This window comes from Ascaphus truei, chromosome 12 (genome assembly GCF_040206685.1).
Source record: "Ascaphus truei isolate aAscTru1 chromosome 12, aAscTru1.hap1, whole genome shotgun sequence".
Lineage (NCBI taxonomy): Eukaryota > Metazoa > Chordata > Amphibia > Anura > Ascaphidae > Ascaphus > Ascaphus truei.
Genome location: NC_134494.1, coordinates 12,861,681 through 12,879,232, shown reverse-complemented (window position 1 = coordinate 12,879,232; position 17,552 = coordinate 12,861,681). Strand labels below are relative to the sequence as shown.

The window sequence follows — 17,552 nt, the reverse complement described above, 5'->3', positions numbered from 1 at the left end:
TGTATAAATAATGGTGGAGTGGGGAAGTTGTAGAGAACAGAAACGCTCACAGAAGGGCATAGTGAGATGCAGGAAGAGAGACAGTCTAGGTGCTGGTGGATAGGAAGATTGTATTGTATGTCTTTATTTATATAGCGCCATTAATGTACAGTACATAGCGCTTCACAGTAGTAATACATGTGGTAATCAAATAATCACAGCATTTAGAAAGTCAAGTTGTTGCAGTGCAGAGTCCAGATCTTCCTCTAATCTTCACCTCCAATTTCAACTCCAAAATTAACTCCAGACACTTTCAATGTTACACTTTAAAATGTTGTACCTGAAGGACCCGTATTTCTGAAGAAAGAATATAGATAAAATACATAGTAATGTACTAAATAATTTGTCATATCAGCTGTAGCATTGGGGCCTTTTTTACACGTACGGGTTTTGAGCTTGCCAAGACTGTGTACATTTCAGAAGGCTTTTAATTTACTATAACCACACATTTTTACTGGCTCACATCATTGTTGATGTTTGCCAAAGTTTACTGCTGAAAGTTTTGTAATGTCTGTGACACATTATAAACAGTCTGGAATCTGGGCTGTTCATCTTAAGGGTCAGTCCCTTCTAGGGCCAACACTGATATGTTTGTAGTAACCCTGCTTTTCCCCATCATCTCTTAGCACAGCGGTGCGCAAAGTAGGGGCACTAGATTGTCTGGGGTGGGGGGTGCGGCTGTTACAGAGGCCCCGTGCTTCCCCCGAAGGCATTTAAAATGCCGGGGATCGCGTGAGGCCTCTGTAACCGGTTTACTTACTTTGGTTCCAACGACGCGTCAAATGACACCGCGGGGTCATGCAGCGTCATTTGAGCCGGGGCCGTGAGGAGGGGGGGGAGAGAAGAGAGGCGCGAGACAGAGTAGAAAGGGGGGGGTGCATGAAGATACGTTTGCGCACGCCTGTCTTGGCATGCAATGCATCCACTGCAGCCAGGGATTCTGGGAAATGACATGCAAATGAGCTCACAGTGTCACCTTTTGCTTCAAATTCATTTTGACATGGACCCCTATAAGCTTATGCATGAGAACCTGCCCACGCTTTTTGTACACCGTTATTACCATGCACACAGGCATTTGATTGATTAGTTGATGTGAACTCGCTGCTTTATTTTCAGCTCAGGGGACCTCTCGGTTCCAGATATAAATACCAGTGTTGAAGCAGGGGATTCAAATGGTCGCTCACGATGATGCGGCTACCAATTAGCTGTGGGAACCGGCAAAATTTGAGCAGCCATTTTGTTTCCCCTGAAGGGGATTTAACACTGGTAACTTATGCTGTCGTCATTAGCCAAAGATATATATATATATATATAGCCGATTACAAATGTTTAGCAGATGAGGTTAGAATTACACTGAACGTGCCAATTTTACCTTCAATGTACAGTTTCCCCCCAAAATTTAAGTAAGCTTAATGCGATGCCTTTTAAAGCCAATTATAACCTTTTATTTTTAAATATATATTTATTTCTACTGTGTCAAATGTTGTTTCCATTTCTCTCTAGAGGCCCCTCAGCCTGCAGTAAAGTGTTCACATGGCAGCTCCTGCTGCTTATTCTCACTTGCTCTACTTCAGGGAGTAAAGAGCAAAAAACTAAGAGCCTCATCAGAGTTGTCATCGTGACCTGAGCTTCCCAGATAGAATTCTTTGAAGTCCAATGATGTCACTAATTGAGCTTTTTTTACCGAGGGTTGCCAGGTGTCCAGTATTGAACCAGACTGTCCTGTATTTTTGGACACTGTCCAGTAAAAAATGAGGTAATACTGGACATGTATGTGTCCGGTGTTACCTCTCAGGACATAGTGATCTGACCGGCATGGAGGGGGGGGGGGGGGGGCGCAGGATTTCCACAAGCAGGGGGAGAACAGGGCTGCTTCTAGGGGGCTGGGTAGCTTCCTACATCCTGAGTAGCTATTGCTGTGTAATGCGGCCAATCGGGAGGAGGTGTCAGGAGTAATGTTGTGCATTAGTATGCATAGAAATAATGCATTTATAATCACAGATTTCTTTCACATTAAAAAGGAGACTGATACTGATTTTACATTCTCATTGTGCTTGGGAGGTGGAGTATAGTTATGTGCCTCGGGGTGGGGTGGGGAGGAAGCTATGTGCCTGGTAGGGGCAGGGAGGATAAAGAGGTATGGGCCTGGGAGCAGGGAGGGCCATAACAGAGGAAGGTGGGTTGAGCAGAGTGTGCGTAACTGCGGCCTTGGAGGATGGAAGGGGTCAGCACTGCAGAAGGTGTCTGCCGGAGGAAACCCGCAGAGGTGCCTGAGGGTGTCCATGGAGATGCCTGTCGTTCCCCCCCACACTCCCCTCTTAGACACACCTTTGCAGATTTGGTATGTATGGGTCACCGGCAGGGAGCAAGTCCCGGGACAGTATTACTCCGCCCAGATCCCCCACCCCCTCCTCCCCATGTTGGACCACAAAATGTCTGATTCTCAAACAGCCTGCAAGGTTCCAGCCCTGGTTCCAAAGTGTCTGTGTGTGTCTGTGTGTGTCTGTGTGTGTCTGTGTGTGTCTGTGTGTGTCTGTGTGTGTCTGTGTGTGTCTGTGTGTGTCTGTGTGTGTGTGTGTCTGTGTGTGTGTCTGTGTGTGTGTCTGTGTGTGTCTGTGTGTCTGTCTGTGTCTGTCTGTGTCTGTCTGTGTCTGTCTGTGTCTGTCTGTGTCTGTCTGTGTCTGTCTGTGTCTGTCTGTGTGTGTCTGTGTGTGTCTGTCTGTGTCTGTCTGTGTGTGTCTGTGTGTGTCTGTCTGTGTCTGTCTGTGTGTGTCTGTGTGTGTCTGTCTGTGTCTGTCTGTGTGTGTCTGTCTGTGTCTGTCTGTGTGTGTCTGTCTGCCTGTGTCTGTCTGTGTCTGCCTGTGTCTGCCTGTGTCTGCCTGTGTCTGCCTGTGTCTGCCTGTCTGTGTCTGTCTGTGTCTGTGTCTGTCTGTCTGTGTCTGTCTGTGTCTGTGTCTGTCTGTGTCTGTGTCTGTCTGTGTCTGTGTCTGTCTGTGTCTGTGTCTGTGTCTGTCTGTGTCTGTGTCTGTCTGTGTCTGTGTGTGTCTGTGTGTGTCGGTGTGTGTCGGTGTGTGTCTGTGTGTGTCGGTGTGTGTCTGTGTGTGTCGGTGTGTGTCTGTGTGTGTCTGTGTGTGTCGGTCTGTCAATTAGATTATACTCATGCAAATATAAAGTGAATTTTCTCAAAGAATGGGACCCTCCCAGAGCTTCAGGAACCATTTTACATTGGCTTGAGTTCATTCTAATCTCACCTCTACTTGCTTGTGTTCTCTTGGTGTGATCAGCATTTTATGGCTGCCAGCAATACCATTAGTGGTGAACCAACTAATAATAAGAACATTGATTTGGTGTGGTGCAGAAGACTCTCATTGCTGATTGACTGGGGTCTATTTAATCACCTGGGGATGCCCTGACATATTGGCAAAAGAACCAATTGAACCAAGGTTCATCTGGCCAATAGATAAGTTTTAATCCTGTTTCCACTTCTGTTTAGTAACAATGGCCCTAAATGTCTTCTGTTTGAATTCTGTGTTTAAGATGCACTATGCCACATCGGAGTTGAAATAAGCAAGTGACTGGCTGCCTTGCAAGACACTGGAAGATCACCTCTCCATGATGTTGAGGACAATTTTACTTTTCTGGATGACCAGCCTGTGCATCTCTGAACACAAGATAGAGGCTTTGAAGGACGATGGATTCACTGTGCTCAGGATTAGTAAAATCAACAGTGAAGATCAGTGCAGACTGGCGTGTAAAGCTACAATATCCTTAGGTGAGTGTGTGATGTGCAAGACTGGTAAAAGGCCGGTTACATATAGAACCGAAGTAAACCATGTCACAGTCATTAAGTCACTTTGGTCCTATGTTGGACTGACTCTGTAACCTGTCACTGCCATTCTGTCACACTGGTTCAACATCACTTTGATCTTGTGTGGGTCTGACCCTTTAGCCCATTAAACCTGCTACTGTCATTAGGACACTTAAGCCTTATGGGGAACTGATCATTTAAGTGTGAAACCTAAGCGAACCTCTAGTTAAACAAATCCATTCATTTATTTAAAAAATGTTAGTGACCCATCTTTATGGCACCCACATTGCGTATTATAAATCAATATGTCAGCTATATTTATATTTAACACATGTCTGATTCCCAGGCTCTTAAATCTTTGGCTGAGAATATTAAGTTGCCAGGGTTAATTTGTATGTGTTTGCTGCAAGAGTTGTCAACATCTGGCGTTCCATATCACTAATTAGGATGGATTATATTTAACACACTGCAACAGTTTGAGGTCTGCTGCCTAGGGCCACTGTTAACCCCTTCACTGTCACAAGAACCAGCTCTTTAACAGTGATCAGCACAGGGTGATGGTGGACAGAAGATGGAACAAGGCATCTATGATTTTGAGATGCTTCTTGCATTTACAGATGGACATAGACTCCAACCACGGATGACTGATCAAAACATATTATGTGACTACAGTCATACAATACCGATCAACTCGATATGTTTGCAACATTATTCTTGTGTAGGAATTGCTAATCACGTATTTGGTACCAATCGGTATATTGTTGTGTTTTTTAATTTGCTGTCCGCTTCACAATGTAGGTCCAAGAACCATGTTAAAGTTGATTGGACCCATAAAACACAACAGCTTTTCAATTGCTGGCTAGGCACTAACTAACCCGTGATTAGCTGTACATGGGGTGGCCAACCTTTTTTTTCCGGAGTGCCACTAAATCGGCGCACATGTTAATTATTTATTTTGTTGGGCCGTTCTACTGCCCCCCCTACATCCAGTTCAAATGACTAAACCTACCCAACGGCAGAAGTAAACCACGATAATACAACGTTAACAGATTACAAACCGTTTTTTGAGCAGAGAAGACAAAACTTGAAATCCTAATTAAAAAAATGAAGACTTTGAATTTAAAATGTCTCGATGTAATTGCATTTCAGTTAACAATTTCTAAAAATTATGATTTGATTTTCGAGGTTAACAGAAGAAGAAGAGGGTGGGGATAGGGACTTATCAACTATAAACCATACTAATTAACAAAATGAATGTCGATAATTGTGAAGTGGGTGCAAACGGTGAACTGAAAGTGAATCAGTAAAATGATGAGCACATGAGACCGTGTACTCAAAAGAAAATTTCCCTGATGAAGCTCCGTAGCTGGAGGGAAACGTGCGTAGGGCACGTGATGATGTTATCAGTCTCCGTTATGGAGCTGTTTTAGTTTAGAGTCACTATATTTCAGCGGTTCAGAGTATTTCCTTCATTATACCATACAATATTACTAGGTATTTATGTATGGAATAGAGCTTATCTGGCACTACCTGAAAGAAAGTTTATTATTGGAGCCGACATTCTATAAGTGCATTGCAGCTTTCTGTGGGACTTTGGATTTCTATACCACATTCAGCTTTGACACTATAAACTATGCACGAATATATCTCCTTACCGAGTGAAGTGTGGTGTGGGGATTGCTAGATATGGTTACTTTTTATTTACTATACATATCCTATTTACATACTAGCATTCCCTTAAGGTAGTGTTTTGCTCATAAACTATACCTCTCCCCTTTTGGACATAGAGGGTTGTTTATGGTATCTGGTCACAATCAGTTGCACCTTATTAGATTTACCAACCAGTTGGGTTTGGCTCTTAGTACAGCTACATTAATAGGTGCATTACTGAGTTAGTTTCTCTGATCTCTGTTGGGTATTTCCATCAGCGCTGATTTCAGCCAAATATTCCCTACCACTTGACAAGTAGTATACTGTGTCTGTGTGTATTTATTTAGTAGGGGATATAGGTATTCTGTTTTAACACATTTTTAATTACTGTTACATTTACAATCGGTAATATGTTTTAAGTAATAACATTAAAAGTTACATTTTAATTTTCAGTGGTGTGCATGTAAGTGAATTTTCTTTTGAGTATACTGTCTCGTGCTCATCATTTTACTGATAACAGAAGAAGACTCGAGTGTCTGTCAATACAGATCTGTACTTATTTTTACCAAAGGTGTGTGTGTGTGTGTGTGTGTGTGTGTATATACACACACACACAATTGTATTGTCACACGCAATGGTGAAAAGCTCACAATGTAGCAGAAGTTAACAGCATTTTGGATACAATCCCAGCCATAATGGAGACTGCGGATGACGGCGTCTCTGTCTCCAGATACCCCTGAGGAAGTCTTAACTGAGACGAAACGCGTAGAGTTAATGCTTGCATAACACTAGTAACACTGCACCTAATACTATAGTATCATAGAGTCTGACAGAGCACAGCAAGAAGTGCTATATCAGCTGTAGGACTACCACAGCACATAAATCTACTGCATCCCATCAACTTCATCGGCAGGTGAGGAGAGGGAGAGAAACAGCCCGAGGATTAGATTCTTGGACTCTGCCAGCTGATCCGTGGCGTCCCATCTGTGGAGCTGTTTACATAAATTCAATATAATATCTCCATTTAGGCATGCTAATATACCAGCAGCCTTTGCAGCTGCCCCGTTCTATCTATCCTATCTGCAGTGTATTTGATCAATGGTTTTTGCCCACATTTGAATACGTGTATGATCCAGTATTAGATGATAAACATTAACCTTATTGAGCTGGCGTTTCCTGCTAACTGTATATTATTTCCTTCAGCAGATGTTCCCTGTAACTGGTCCCTGATAATCCAAAACCGCTGTGTCTTTCTGCACTGTCGCAGGCGCAGCGTGTGTCGTAAAGCCGGACCCAGTCACATTGCAGAGCGGCTCAAAGGTAAGCACTGTGCGTGCAGCGCATTGCAAAGCAAAGGCAAAACTTGTTACGTGCTTTAAAATAAATGTTCATTTCCCTGAGGCAGCAGATCTTCTTAAAATTGGCATTTGTCTTACCTTTGAGAACCCCCTTTTTGTGTTCGGCGCACAAACTAAAATGATCAAGGTTTGTGTCCCTAAAAAAATCCTATGTAATGGAGTAAGGTTTCCACATAGTTGAATATATTAATGAAGTTATTGACGCAGGACAGCGGTCATTTCTTCATCCTTCATTCTTCTGTCCAACTCTGTCTATTTGTCAGTCTCTGTCCTCCTTTTTCTTTGACGCATTTCTATATCTCACAATTCCCCGCTTGTCACTCTGCGCCCCATTCTACCTGTAATCCACCTTTGCTCCCAGGTTACGAAGCACTGCTCTAAGGGAATTTGTTTTGCCAGCTTCTTTATATACCTTATATATTATTATTATTATTTTATTATTGCAGCTTCGTTATAACACTGAAAGTTCTATGACCTCTTTACATGGAAGCTTGCTGTAGATTATCTTCTGTGATTCCTGTTTCAATTCTGCCCTTTCCCAGGCTACACAAACCACACAGACTCTTCTCTGCCTTTGACCCTCTACTCAGACCACTGTCTGTTAACTGTCTTCGTCTATTTTACCTCAAGACTTTGCTGACTATTTCAAGACAAAGGTGGATTCTATTCGGCAAGACATCTCCTCTGTATCCTCCTCACATTCTACCCCTCTTCCCAACTCTCCTCCTGACTTCCACAACTTCTTTTCCTCTGTTACAGAGGAGGACATGTCACTGCTGATCTCTTTTTCTCCCTCTGCCACTTGCCTTTTTTCCCTCTCATCTGCACAAACCTCTTGCTCCTACTCTAATCTCCGCGCTCGCACATTTTTCAACTCCTCCCTCTACTCTGGTTCCTTTCCCGCCTTCTTCAAGCATGCAACAGTTATACCCTTTCTCAAAAACAGCAAGCTTGACCCTACCTGTCTCTAATCAGGGCCACAGACAGATTTCCCGGGGCCCAGGACTAGAGTTACATTGGACCCTCCCCCCCCTCCGTGTCGCCGGTCTTGCGAGCCCCCCCATTTCATACCTCATGAGCCCCCTCTATAGCCCCCCCCTCTTCCCATATATTTCTCTCCCATCCATCTCGTTGCCTCTCTTCCTCACTCACCCCCTCTCTCTCCCCTCCCTTCTATCAATTACCCCACTCTCTCAATGCCCCCTCCTCTCCTCCCCTGACACACGCAACCCCCCTCCCCAGAGACACAATCCCACCAATACAAAATCCCTCCCACCCCCAAGTGAATACCAAACCCCCACCCCCAACCTTCACACAAATAGCAAACCCCTCACATACCAAATCCCCCACCCCAAATCTATCTATATCCCATACCCCTAACTCCCAAATAATTTAAAAAAAATACCCCCTAATACATACTCCCCCTCCCAATACATATAATTTTTTTTTTTTTAAACCAATACATATAAAAATACAAACTTTCAGTCTCAGGCCGGTGGCTGCGGTGGGGCCCAGCTAACGGTCCTCTTATTGCCGCCATGCCTGGCTCTCCTTCAGCTGCGATCCTCCCTCACTGACTGTCCCACGCCGAGCCTCTGAGATTGGCATGCGCCGGGCTTCTCTCTTGCCGCTGCGCGCCCAGCTTGCTTCCGACACGTGCCGAGGTCAGAGAGGCCCGGAGCGCATCAGAGGCTTGGCGTGGGACAATCTGTGAGGGAGGCCCGCAGCTGGGGGAAAGCCAAACCCGGCGGCATTATGAGGACCGGCAGCTGGGCAAAGCAGTTGTGTCCGGCCAGAGGTCAGGCCCAACCGCTTTTTCCGTTCCCTGCAGCCAACTGGCCCGGCTCTCCCCACCTGTTTGTGTCCCTGTCTCTAATTACTGCCATATCTCCCTCCTGCCTTTTTGCCTCTAAACTCCTGGAATGCCTTGTGTTCTCTTGTTTGCCCCATTTTCTCACCACCTACTGTACTCACTCCTAGACCCTCTACAATCTAGCTTCAGCACTGCTCACTTCACTGAAACAGCGCTCAACAAAATAACTAATGACCTCCAGGCTGCAAAAGACAAGTCATTACACGTTGCTCATGTTACTCAACCTCTCTGCAGCCTTTGATCCTGTGGATCACCCTCTTCTACATTACATTCTTCATACTCTTGGTATTCGTAACAGCAGAGCTCTCTCCTGGATTTCCTCCTACCTCTCCCATCGTACTTTCAGTGTCTCATTTGCCAACACCTCCTGCTCCTCTTTCGATCTCTCTGTGGGTGTACTCCAGGGCTCTGTTCTGGGACCTGTTCTCTTTTCTCGTTACACACACACACACACACACACACACACACACACACACACACACACACACACACACACACACACACACACACACACACACACACACACACACACACACCTTATCACATCTCTAGTGTTCAAATATCACCTCTGTGCTGATGACACACACATTTCTTTTCAACCCCTGACCTTATACAGTACCTGCGGTACAGACCAAAACCTCAGAATGTCCTTCTGCTATATCAGCCTCTGGCCCTCTGCCAACTCAAAATTAACATGTCCAGGACGGCGCTCCTCATACTTCCACCCAAGCCTGGCCTTACTACCCCCTTCTACATAATGCTGCGTCCAGGGTGAATGGAGGCGCGCTGAGGGAAAGCGGGTTCTTTCCCTGGCCTTAGACCGCGCGCCGTCCGGGGGCGTGTCGGGGGGGCGCCTGTGACATCACGGAGCTGGTTCGCCCTCATTGGGCGAACCGCTCACGTGACCGGCCCTGCGCTCCCCTGAGCGCTTGAATTTAAAATTTTGCTAAGACTTACGCTTGCGGAAGCGTAAGCAAGCCCCTGCTTAAGCCGCTCTCATTGCAGCTGCAGGGGCTCACTGCCGAGCAGCAGCGCGCCTCAGCACGGGTCAGCGCATAAGCGCTGGCCATGCCCGAGGCCTTACTGTTGACAGTACTATCATAGACCCAGTATCACAAGCACGCTACCTAGGGGTCACACTCAACTCCTCCATCACATTCACCTCTCACAATCACAATGTAGCTAAAATCATTTTTACCTCGGTAACATTGCAAAGATATGCCCTTTCCTCTGTCCCTCTACTTAAAAAAACGCTAATACAGGATCTCATTCTCTCCTGTCTCCCTGTGACAGGGTGAATGAGCGTCACCAGCCATATACCTGGCAAACCTATGTTTAGACTTGCAGTACAGCAGTGGCGAGGTTAAGTTTCAGTTGAGAAGGGCTGCTTAATTAGTCTGACCCCAGCTGCATAATCAAGGTGTTTTAAAACCCCAGGCTGTACACACATGCGGGCTAGCTGGTCAGGAGACAGGACTGAAATACTGAAGAGATTACTGCCATAAGGTCTGTTTTTCAAAGTGTGATGAACTGTCTGTGTACTGCAGGCTGAAGAGAAGCTGCCTTGTTTTCTATGCTGAAGAGAAGCTATTTTGTTTTTTGTATGCTGAAGAGAAGCTATTTTGTTTTGTGTGCTGTATGTTTTTAAGGCTCAATAAAGAAGCCTTATCAAGAGAACCCGCGTGTGTGGTTGCATGTACCCTGCAACACTCCCCTACAATCTATCCTTCATGCTGCTGCTAGAATCACTCTACTCTCTCCTAAATCTGTCTCAGCGTCTCTCCTGCTGAAATCTCTCTCCTGGCTTCCTATCAAATTCTGTATTACTTATAAAATTCTCCTGCTCTCTTTTCAGGCTATAAACAGTACTCTTCTGCCCCTCCTTACATCGCAGCTCTATTTTCGCACTATAGATCTGCCTGACTCTTGCATTCTGCGCATGCATGTCTTCTGTCTCCCTTTTTTTTTCTAAAGCCCTCTCCTGCTTAAGACCTTTCTCACTCGCTGCCCCACACCTCTGGAATGTCCTTCCCCTCAATATCCGACTGGCGCATACTCTATCCACCTTTAAGACAGATCTAAAAACACACCTCTTTAACACAGCATATTGGTAGCTCCGTTGGCTGATGCTATACTGTACGTCTCGGATGCAGTGAACCATTGCAGACGCACTTACCATAATACCGTCCTACCGTCTCTGTATGTTCTCCCGAATTACTACTTGGATTCTAAGCTCTTCGGGGCAGGGACTCCCTTTCCTTTTGTTACTGTCATGTCCGAAACGCTTATTCCCACTATGTGTTAAATTATTATGTCACGTGTATTACGGCTGTGAAGCGCTATGTACATAAATGGCGCTATATAAATAAAGATATACGTACAATTCTTTTTAATAATAATACCTTTATTTCATAGCGTTCTTTTCTCCCAATAGGACTCAAAGTACTTCACAATTACAGTATAGTGCGTGGTACGCAGTGTTACAGACACAGTCCCTGCCCAGAGCTTACAATCTTTCTGGTGCCTGAGGCACTGGGAGGTAAAGTACAGGGAGATAAAGTGACTTGCCCAAGGTCGTAAGGAGGTGACGCCGGGAATTGAACAAGGATTCTGTCATTCAAACTTTGTGTCATTGTTTACAGCGTTGGTGTTTTTACTCCCTGAGCTACTCCTTCTCTTATCCTTTTTTTGCCATCTGTTTAAAGGTGCAATCCCATGTAGCCGGCCAAAAAAACAACAATTTCACAATGGGATTGTCTTCCTCAACCCCTCCAGTGTCAGAAGGCCCTGCCAACTTTGGCCCTTCTCTGGCACTAGCGATCACGTGATAGCTTCCTCCTTCTGGTGACATTAACAGGCACTATAGAAGTTAAGCTATTTTAACAGTGCTAAAAGCAAAGATTTGGCTTTTGTTTCTCTGGAAATACAGTACAAATTGCAGTTCCTCTGAGCCTCTAACTGGGAGAGTGTTTAATTAATACATTTCTTTACCCCTTGTCCTCATCAGAGAACCAATAAAGTTATGATGAAGGAGGGGCGGGGTTTTGTCTGTGCAAACTTTTGTTGAACATATAGTGACAACTGACAAAAATGGAAATCAAACTTTTGGCATCAGGTTCAATAATATGTTCGATTCTAACCAATAATTATTTTAAAAAAAATAATGCAGTTACCTTAATCTAGAGTGAGTATGGTGGGTCTATGTCACACTAAAGAAGGGATGGAATATACCATTGTAAAATGTTTTTTAATACTCTGTTTGCTGCTTCATATTTCTATCTGTGGTTAATTAGTTAATAACTACATGCTAATTATAATTTTTCTCTTCCAGTTTTGAAGTCACTTAAGAAAAGAAGAAAAAGGAGTGAATCAAAATCAGCACAGTTTGGAATGTCTGTGTATAACGAAAGAAAACGTATTGTGAGGCTGCTGCAAAATACAGAAAAATCTAATGCCACCATTCAACCAACAACGTCAGACATGACGACAACAACCACCACACAAGCAGCAGCAACAACGGCAAGTACCATACAGACAATAATATCTCTGCCAACAACAACCACAACAACAACCACCACAGAGCCAACAACGATGACCACAGCAGAGCCAACAACAACAACCACAACAACGACCACCGCAGAGACAACAACAACCACAATCACCACCGCAGAGCCAACAACGATGACCACCGCAGAGCCTACAACGACAACCCCAAAAACCACCGCAGAGCCAACGACAACCCCAAAAACCACCGCAGAGCCAACGACAACCCCAAAAACCATTGCAGAGCCAACGACAACCCCAAAAACCACTGCAGAGCCAACGACAACCCCAAAAACCACTGCAGAGCCAACGACAACCCCAAAAACCACTGCAGAGCCAACGACAACCCCAAAAACCACTGCAGAGCCAACGACAACCCCAAAAACCACTGCAGAGCCAACGACAACCCCAAAAACCACTGCAGAGCCAACGACAACCCCAAAAACCACTGCAGAGCCAACGACAACCCCAAAAACCACCGCAGAGCCAACGACGATAACCCCAACAAAAACCACTGCAGAGCCAACGACGATAACCCCAACAAAAACCACTGCAGAGCCAACAACGATAACCCCAACAACAACCACCGCAGAACCAACAACGATAATCCCAACAACAACCACCGCAGAGCCAACGACAATAACCCCAACAACCACCAAAGAGCCAACGACGACCCCAACAACCATCACCGCAGAGCCAACAACGATAATCCCAACCACTGCAGAGCCGACAAAGATAATCCCAACCACTGCAGAGCCGACAAAGATAATCCCAACCACCACTGCAGAGCCAACAACGACAACCCCAACAACCACCACCACAGAGCTGCCGACAACACTGCCAACAACCACTGCAGAGCCAAGAACGTTGGCAACTACAGCGGAGCCAGCAAAAACGCAGACAACCCCCCCAAAAGGTGATGCATCTGTTAAGGCACCGAATCAAAACAAGAGTGATGACCTTTTCATCATCACGGAGGAAGTAACGAGTCGCATCAAGAACACTAGCTTCCTGTTCGCAGTACTTTTGTTAGGAATCCTATTTTTCATAGCCGTTGTAGTCGTATTTGCTCTTCAGGGCTATGAAAGCTACAAGAAGAAAGATTATACTCAAGTAGACTATTTAATTAATGGAATGTACGCAGATTCAGAAATATGAATGAACATTTCCAGGACTTTCCTTATTTTTATATTCTGTTCACTTGCTGTTTGGAATTGTTTTATTTTTGTATCTGCCTTTAACACCTTCAGTGCCAAAAGGTGCATTTATAGACAACTGAAAGGCAGGCTATGCCATTTTTAACACCTTCGCAGCCATAGGGGCCAGTAATGCATCGCCGAACAACGGGTTAAAGTATTATCCCAAATGTGGAAGCTGGCCACTTCTATACTAGAAGAGCTACAAAAAATTAAATCTCACTTAAAATAAGATAGGGTACACTTAATTACCCAAGAGAAACTTTGCTTTATGATGTCCATAATGGAAGGCTGAAGTGCATTGACATTCCTAATCTAACTCGGCTTCTGCTTCTCCTGGAGCAGCACAAACCTGTCCCCTTGCACCTTTCCTCTTCACCTCATGTTTTACACGGCAGCCGAGAAGAAAAGGGAGGGTTTTGTATTGGAACAATAGGCATGCGGATTACCAGTGAATCTCCATGTACTTCCAGCATCATCAATGACATCTTTAACCCAAATTGGCTGTCCTCCAGTCAAGGTTATGCTGATATTTTTATTGTAGATTTGCATTTAGTGTAGCTTCTGTCGAATATGAAAAAAAATAATAGTAATAATATATATATATATTTTTTTTAAGCCCTGTTTTTAACCCTTTGAGTGCTCCATGACCCTGAACGTCATGAGGGCTGGCATGCTAGTGGCCCTATGACGTACACGGTTTGTAATGCTATAAATGCTTGTTTTCTATGGTGGGGAGGAGGTGTATTATCAGAATGGAAATAGAGTATCCACAATTTCCGTTCATGTCATGGGGAAGAAGGGCAGTGGCCCTTGGCTACACCAAGCGGACATGTGATTGAGATCTGGAAGGATCGCTCAGGAGCTGCAATATTCTTTCTAATGAATGGGACTCAAATCGTCTCCAGCGAAGCGTCATTACGCCATCTTGAATAAAGGCTTTTAGTTGAGATTTAAAGAAAGCGTGACTTGCCATGAAGAATTAAAGATTTGACACATATCAAGTGCTTCCAAATTGCACCATAGGTAATCTAGGAAAAAATGCCATGAACTCTGCTCTTCCAGTGATTAACTTGGTATAGATTATTATATATATATATATATATATATATATATATATATATATATATATATATATATATTTTTTTTTTTTGATTGGGTTTAGTTGTGTGTTTTCAGAGCTTTTTCTTGTCATTGGTATTGCTTCTTGTTTACAAAACAACCAGGAAACCCTAAAGTGCATTACACGGATTTCTTCCTGAGTGACGTTTGTTTCATGTGTATTAGAATGTGGGTAATTAGGGATGTTGTAGAGTCTGTACAAAAAAATGAGAGATGTCAACCTCAAAGGACCAAAATCGTTGAGGTTTGGGTTTGTGGACCAAAATGGCATTCTAATTAAAAAGTGCTGTTTTTTATTAGTGAAATTTGATTGATGTCTGAGATGCTAATACTAAAAATGAATGAGACTCCAAATCGGTGAGGGGTTAGTTATGACAAGAGTTTGTGGAATTACAACATGAATCTTTTGACCCGGTTGGCACCTGTGGTTCCGAATGCTACAAACGTTCCAGCACCGTGACCATGTGTATGGACCATGTGGTTCCAAACTACCGTCTGACATCGGGATTGGAAAAAGAAGCCTTTCTCTCACATTCTGAATCTGTCTTCAGTTCTCTGATCTCCTTTTAGATGATAGCAATGAAATCCAAGACATTCACCGAATGTCATACAGACACACATAACATTAACTCTTTTGGGTGCCCCATGATGTTGCTACATGGGCAGTTTGCTAGGGTAGATTGTGATTAGCAGAAACGGAAGACGACTCTGGCACCCATATTTGCTTAATATTATGGACATGTGATGCTCGTTCTCTGCATCATACAAAATTGCACTTGATAATTGTAAAACCAGTGTTTTGTATTCCTGCTAATTGTTATAAAATATATTTGTTTTCCCTTTTTAAAGTGCCCCCCCCCCCACCCCCCGTCCACATTTCTTCAGACCCCTCAGAAACCTCCCTCAACCTTTCTAAGTGGAGTGGAAAGCTCTCGGAGATTCCCAGGATAGTGTGATGTCACTGCCCTCACTTGGAAGGGAGTGACAATAAACAGTTGGCACGAAACAGGCAGAGGATTCTGGGAGAGGAAATTGCAACCGTAGAAACTACCTTAAAAAGAGATGTAGGTTTTGGGATTGGGTTTTATGTTGTATATAATGTATCTTATTGGTAATTTCGGACAGGGTTTGACCAAATTTCCTTGCTAAAATCTATGACTTTGTGTTCTTTGGATTACATCACAGGGTCATAAAGCACCAGTTTAAATATAGGGTTAGAAAACAACTTTCTCTTGGCAGTGTTTTAAAAGACACGTATATATCCAAAACTACTTCTGATGAAACCGGAATGTCTAATTTTCTTTAATGATGTCACATTTGCATCCATTTCATATACATCTACTGAACAAATACATTTTCTAATCTTTAATCATGTATCTTTTTTTTTTTTTTTTTACCCACACCTTTTGTGCCATTTAAAGTCATGTCTAATTTTTATATGTCCTGAATAAAGTCAAAGTTATTATTGGGGTTATAGAATATTAAAGACGTGGTCTGCAATGAATTGAATAAAGAAAATTAAGAGTCACTCTGATTTTGAGGAATATTTCATGTGAAAGTAATATGGGTACCATCACTTAATTACGTTCAAACCTAAGTTTATTTGTAATGTGTAACTTATTTGTAATTTGGGGCTTCATTTACAGGAATATGCAACCAACTCTGAGTCCTCCACCTCCCCCCACACCCCCCTTTTTTTAAAAAAGAAGTTTCGCTAGTTTACAAGATTTTTAAGAAGGGGTCACTCGTAGTTGGAGGGGAATAGGTAATCCGGTTTCGTGTGCCGCCTCACTGTCAAATGACTTGCAAGGGCAGCAGAGGAGGAGTAGAATACTTAACATCCAGCAAGACAATAAGGGAACTGAAATAGATCCCACGTCTCAATGTTTCCAGCTTTCAAAAATGTAAACATTAAAGGTATTAGTCACATTAACTCATGGGCCACAGCGCCTCCCACAGATCGCGACAACGTGACCGATCCTCGCTGCCTCAGTGGCTCGAACAGAAGAGGTGAGAGTCCTCTTTCCTTCCTGCTCTGGCCAGGTCGCTCTTAGGAAAACCAAGATTAAAACTTGTGACGTAGTGGCCCGAGGAGGGCCAGACCCCTTGACGCGTTGTCTACATCATGGGGCACTCAAACGGTTCAACATTGTCATTAGAAAATGTCTGTCCTACAGGGGACTGACTCTTTGTACATTAATGGCGCTATATAAAGAAATACATACAAAGTGCTTCACAGCACGTGACGATCATAAATAACACATAATGTGAAGAAGCGCTTCAGACATAAGTAACATTTAGGTAAAGGAGTCCCTGCCCCGAAGAGCTTACAATCCTGATTGGTAGGTAGGAAGAATGTACAGACACAGTAGGAGGGTGTCCTGGTAAGTGCGCCTGCAGGGGGCCAAGGTTCATGTATGAGGTGTATAGTATAATGGAAACTATGAGAAAACAGAGTCCCTGTTTGGATATGCACCCCACCTTACAGGTGTAAATTATACATACTGGTAAGAGGTGGTGTTAAACACATCCACTGATTAGAAAAATATTTTATTATATTCAAAGGCAAAACAAAAAAATGATTAAAACTGGAACTCAGCTATAGTGCCTTCAGTTAGTAGCAGCACCTTGCTACTTTACATTGTGGACCTAAAGGTATCCACAAACAGCTAGGGGTCACGCTATATTTACCAAAGTATCTGTTTGAGCTATGCTGCAGCGCTTCCAGTGTTTGACACGCTATCCCCATGCTTTCTCTATAGTCTGTTCACAGCTATATTCAACATATAGAGAGGCATAGGAGGATTGGATCAGGATACATCTGGTCAGGCTGAGTCACTCCAGACTTATGGAGATTTTGCATAGTTGATATTTCAGGTCCCTTGGCAGTTTACATTGTATATAATACACACACACACACACACACACCCACACGGTTTTTATTAAGGTTTATTTGGCATTAT

General features: G+C 43.7%; 1 protein-coding gene across 4 annotated transcripts in view; it reads left to right on the top strand.

Moving 5' to 3' along the window:
• C12H11orf24 (chromosome 12 C11orf24 homolog) overlaps positions 1-14,885 on the top strand; it is a 47,709-nt gene extending 32,824 nt beyond the window's left edge. For 2 of the 4 annotated variants that reach the window (XM_075566742.1, XM_075566743.1), the window contains exons 2-4: positions 3,577-3,811; positions 6,701-6,817; positions 12,060-14,885. In XM_075566742.1, the coding sequence (XP_075422857.1) occupies positions 3,652-3,811; positions 6,701-6,817; positions 12,060-13,429 (1,647 nt within the window). In that variant the 5' untranslated portion in view covers positions 3,577-3,651 and the 3' untranslated portion in view covers positions 13,430-14,885. Of the gene's footprint in view, positions 1-2,228; positions 2,381-3,576; positions 3,812-6,700; positions 6,818-12,059 lie in introns of those variants that run through there. The other 2 variants (XM_075566744.1, XM_075566745.1) reach the window with 2 other exon arrangements.
• The last annotated feature ends 2,667 nt before the right edge of the window (positions 14,886-17,552 follow it).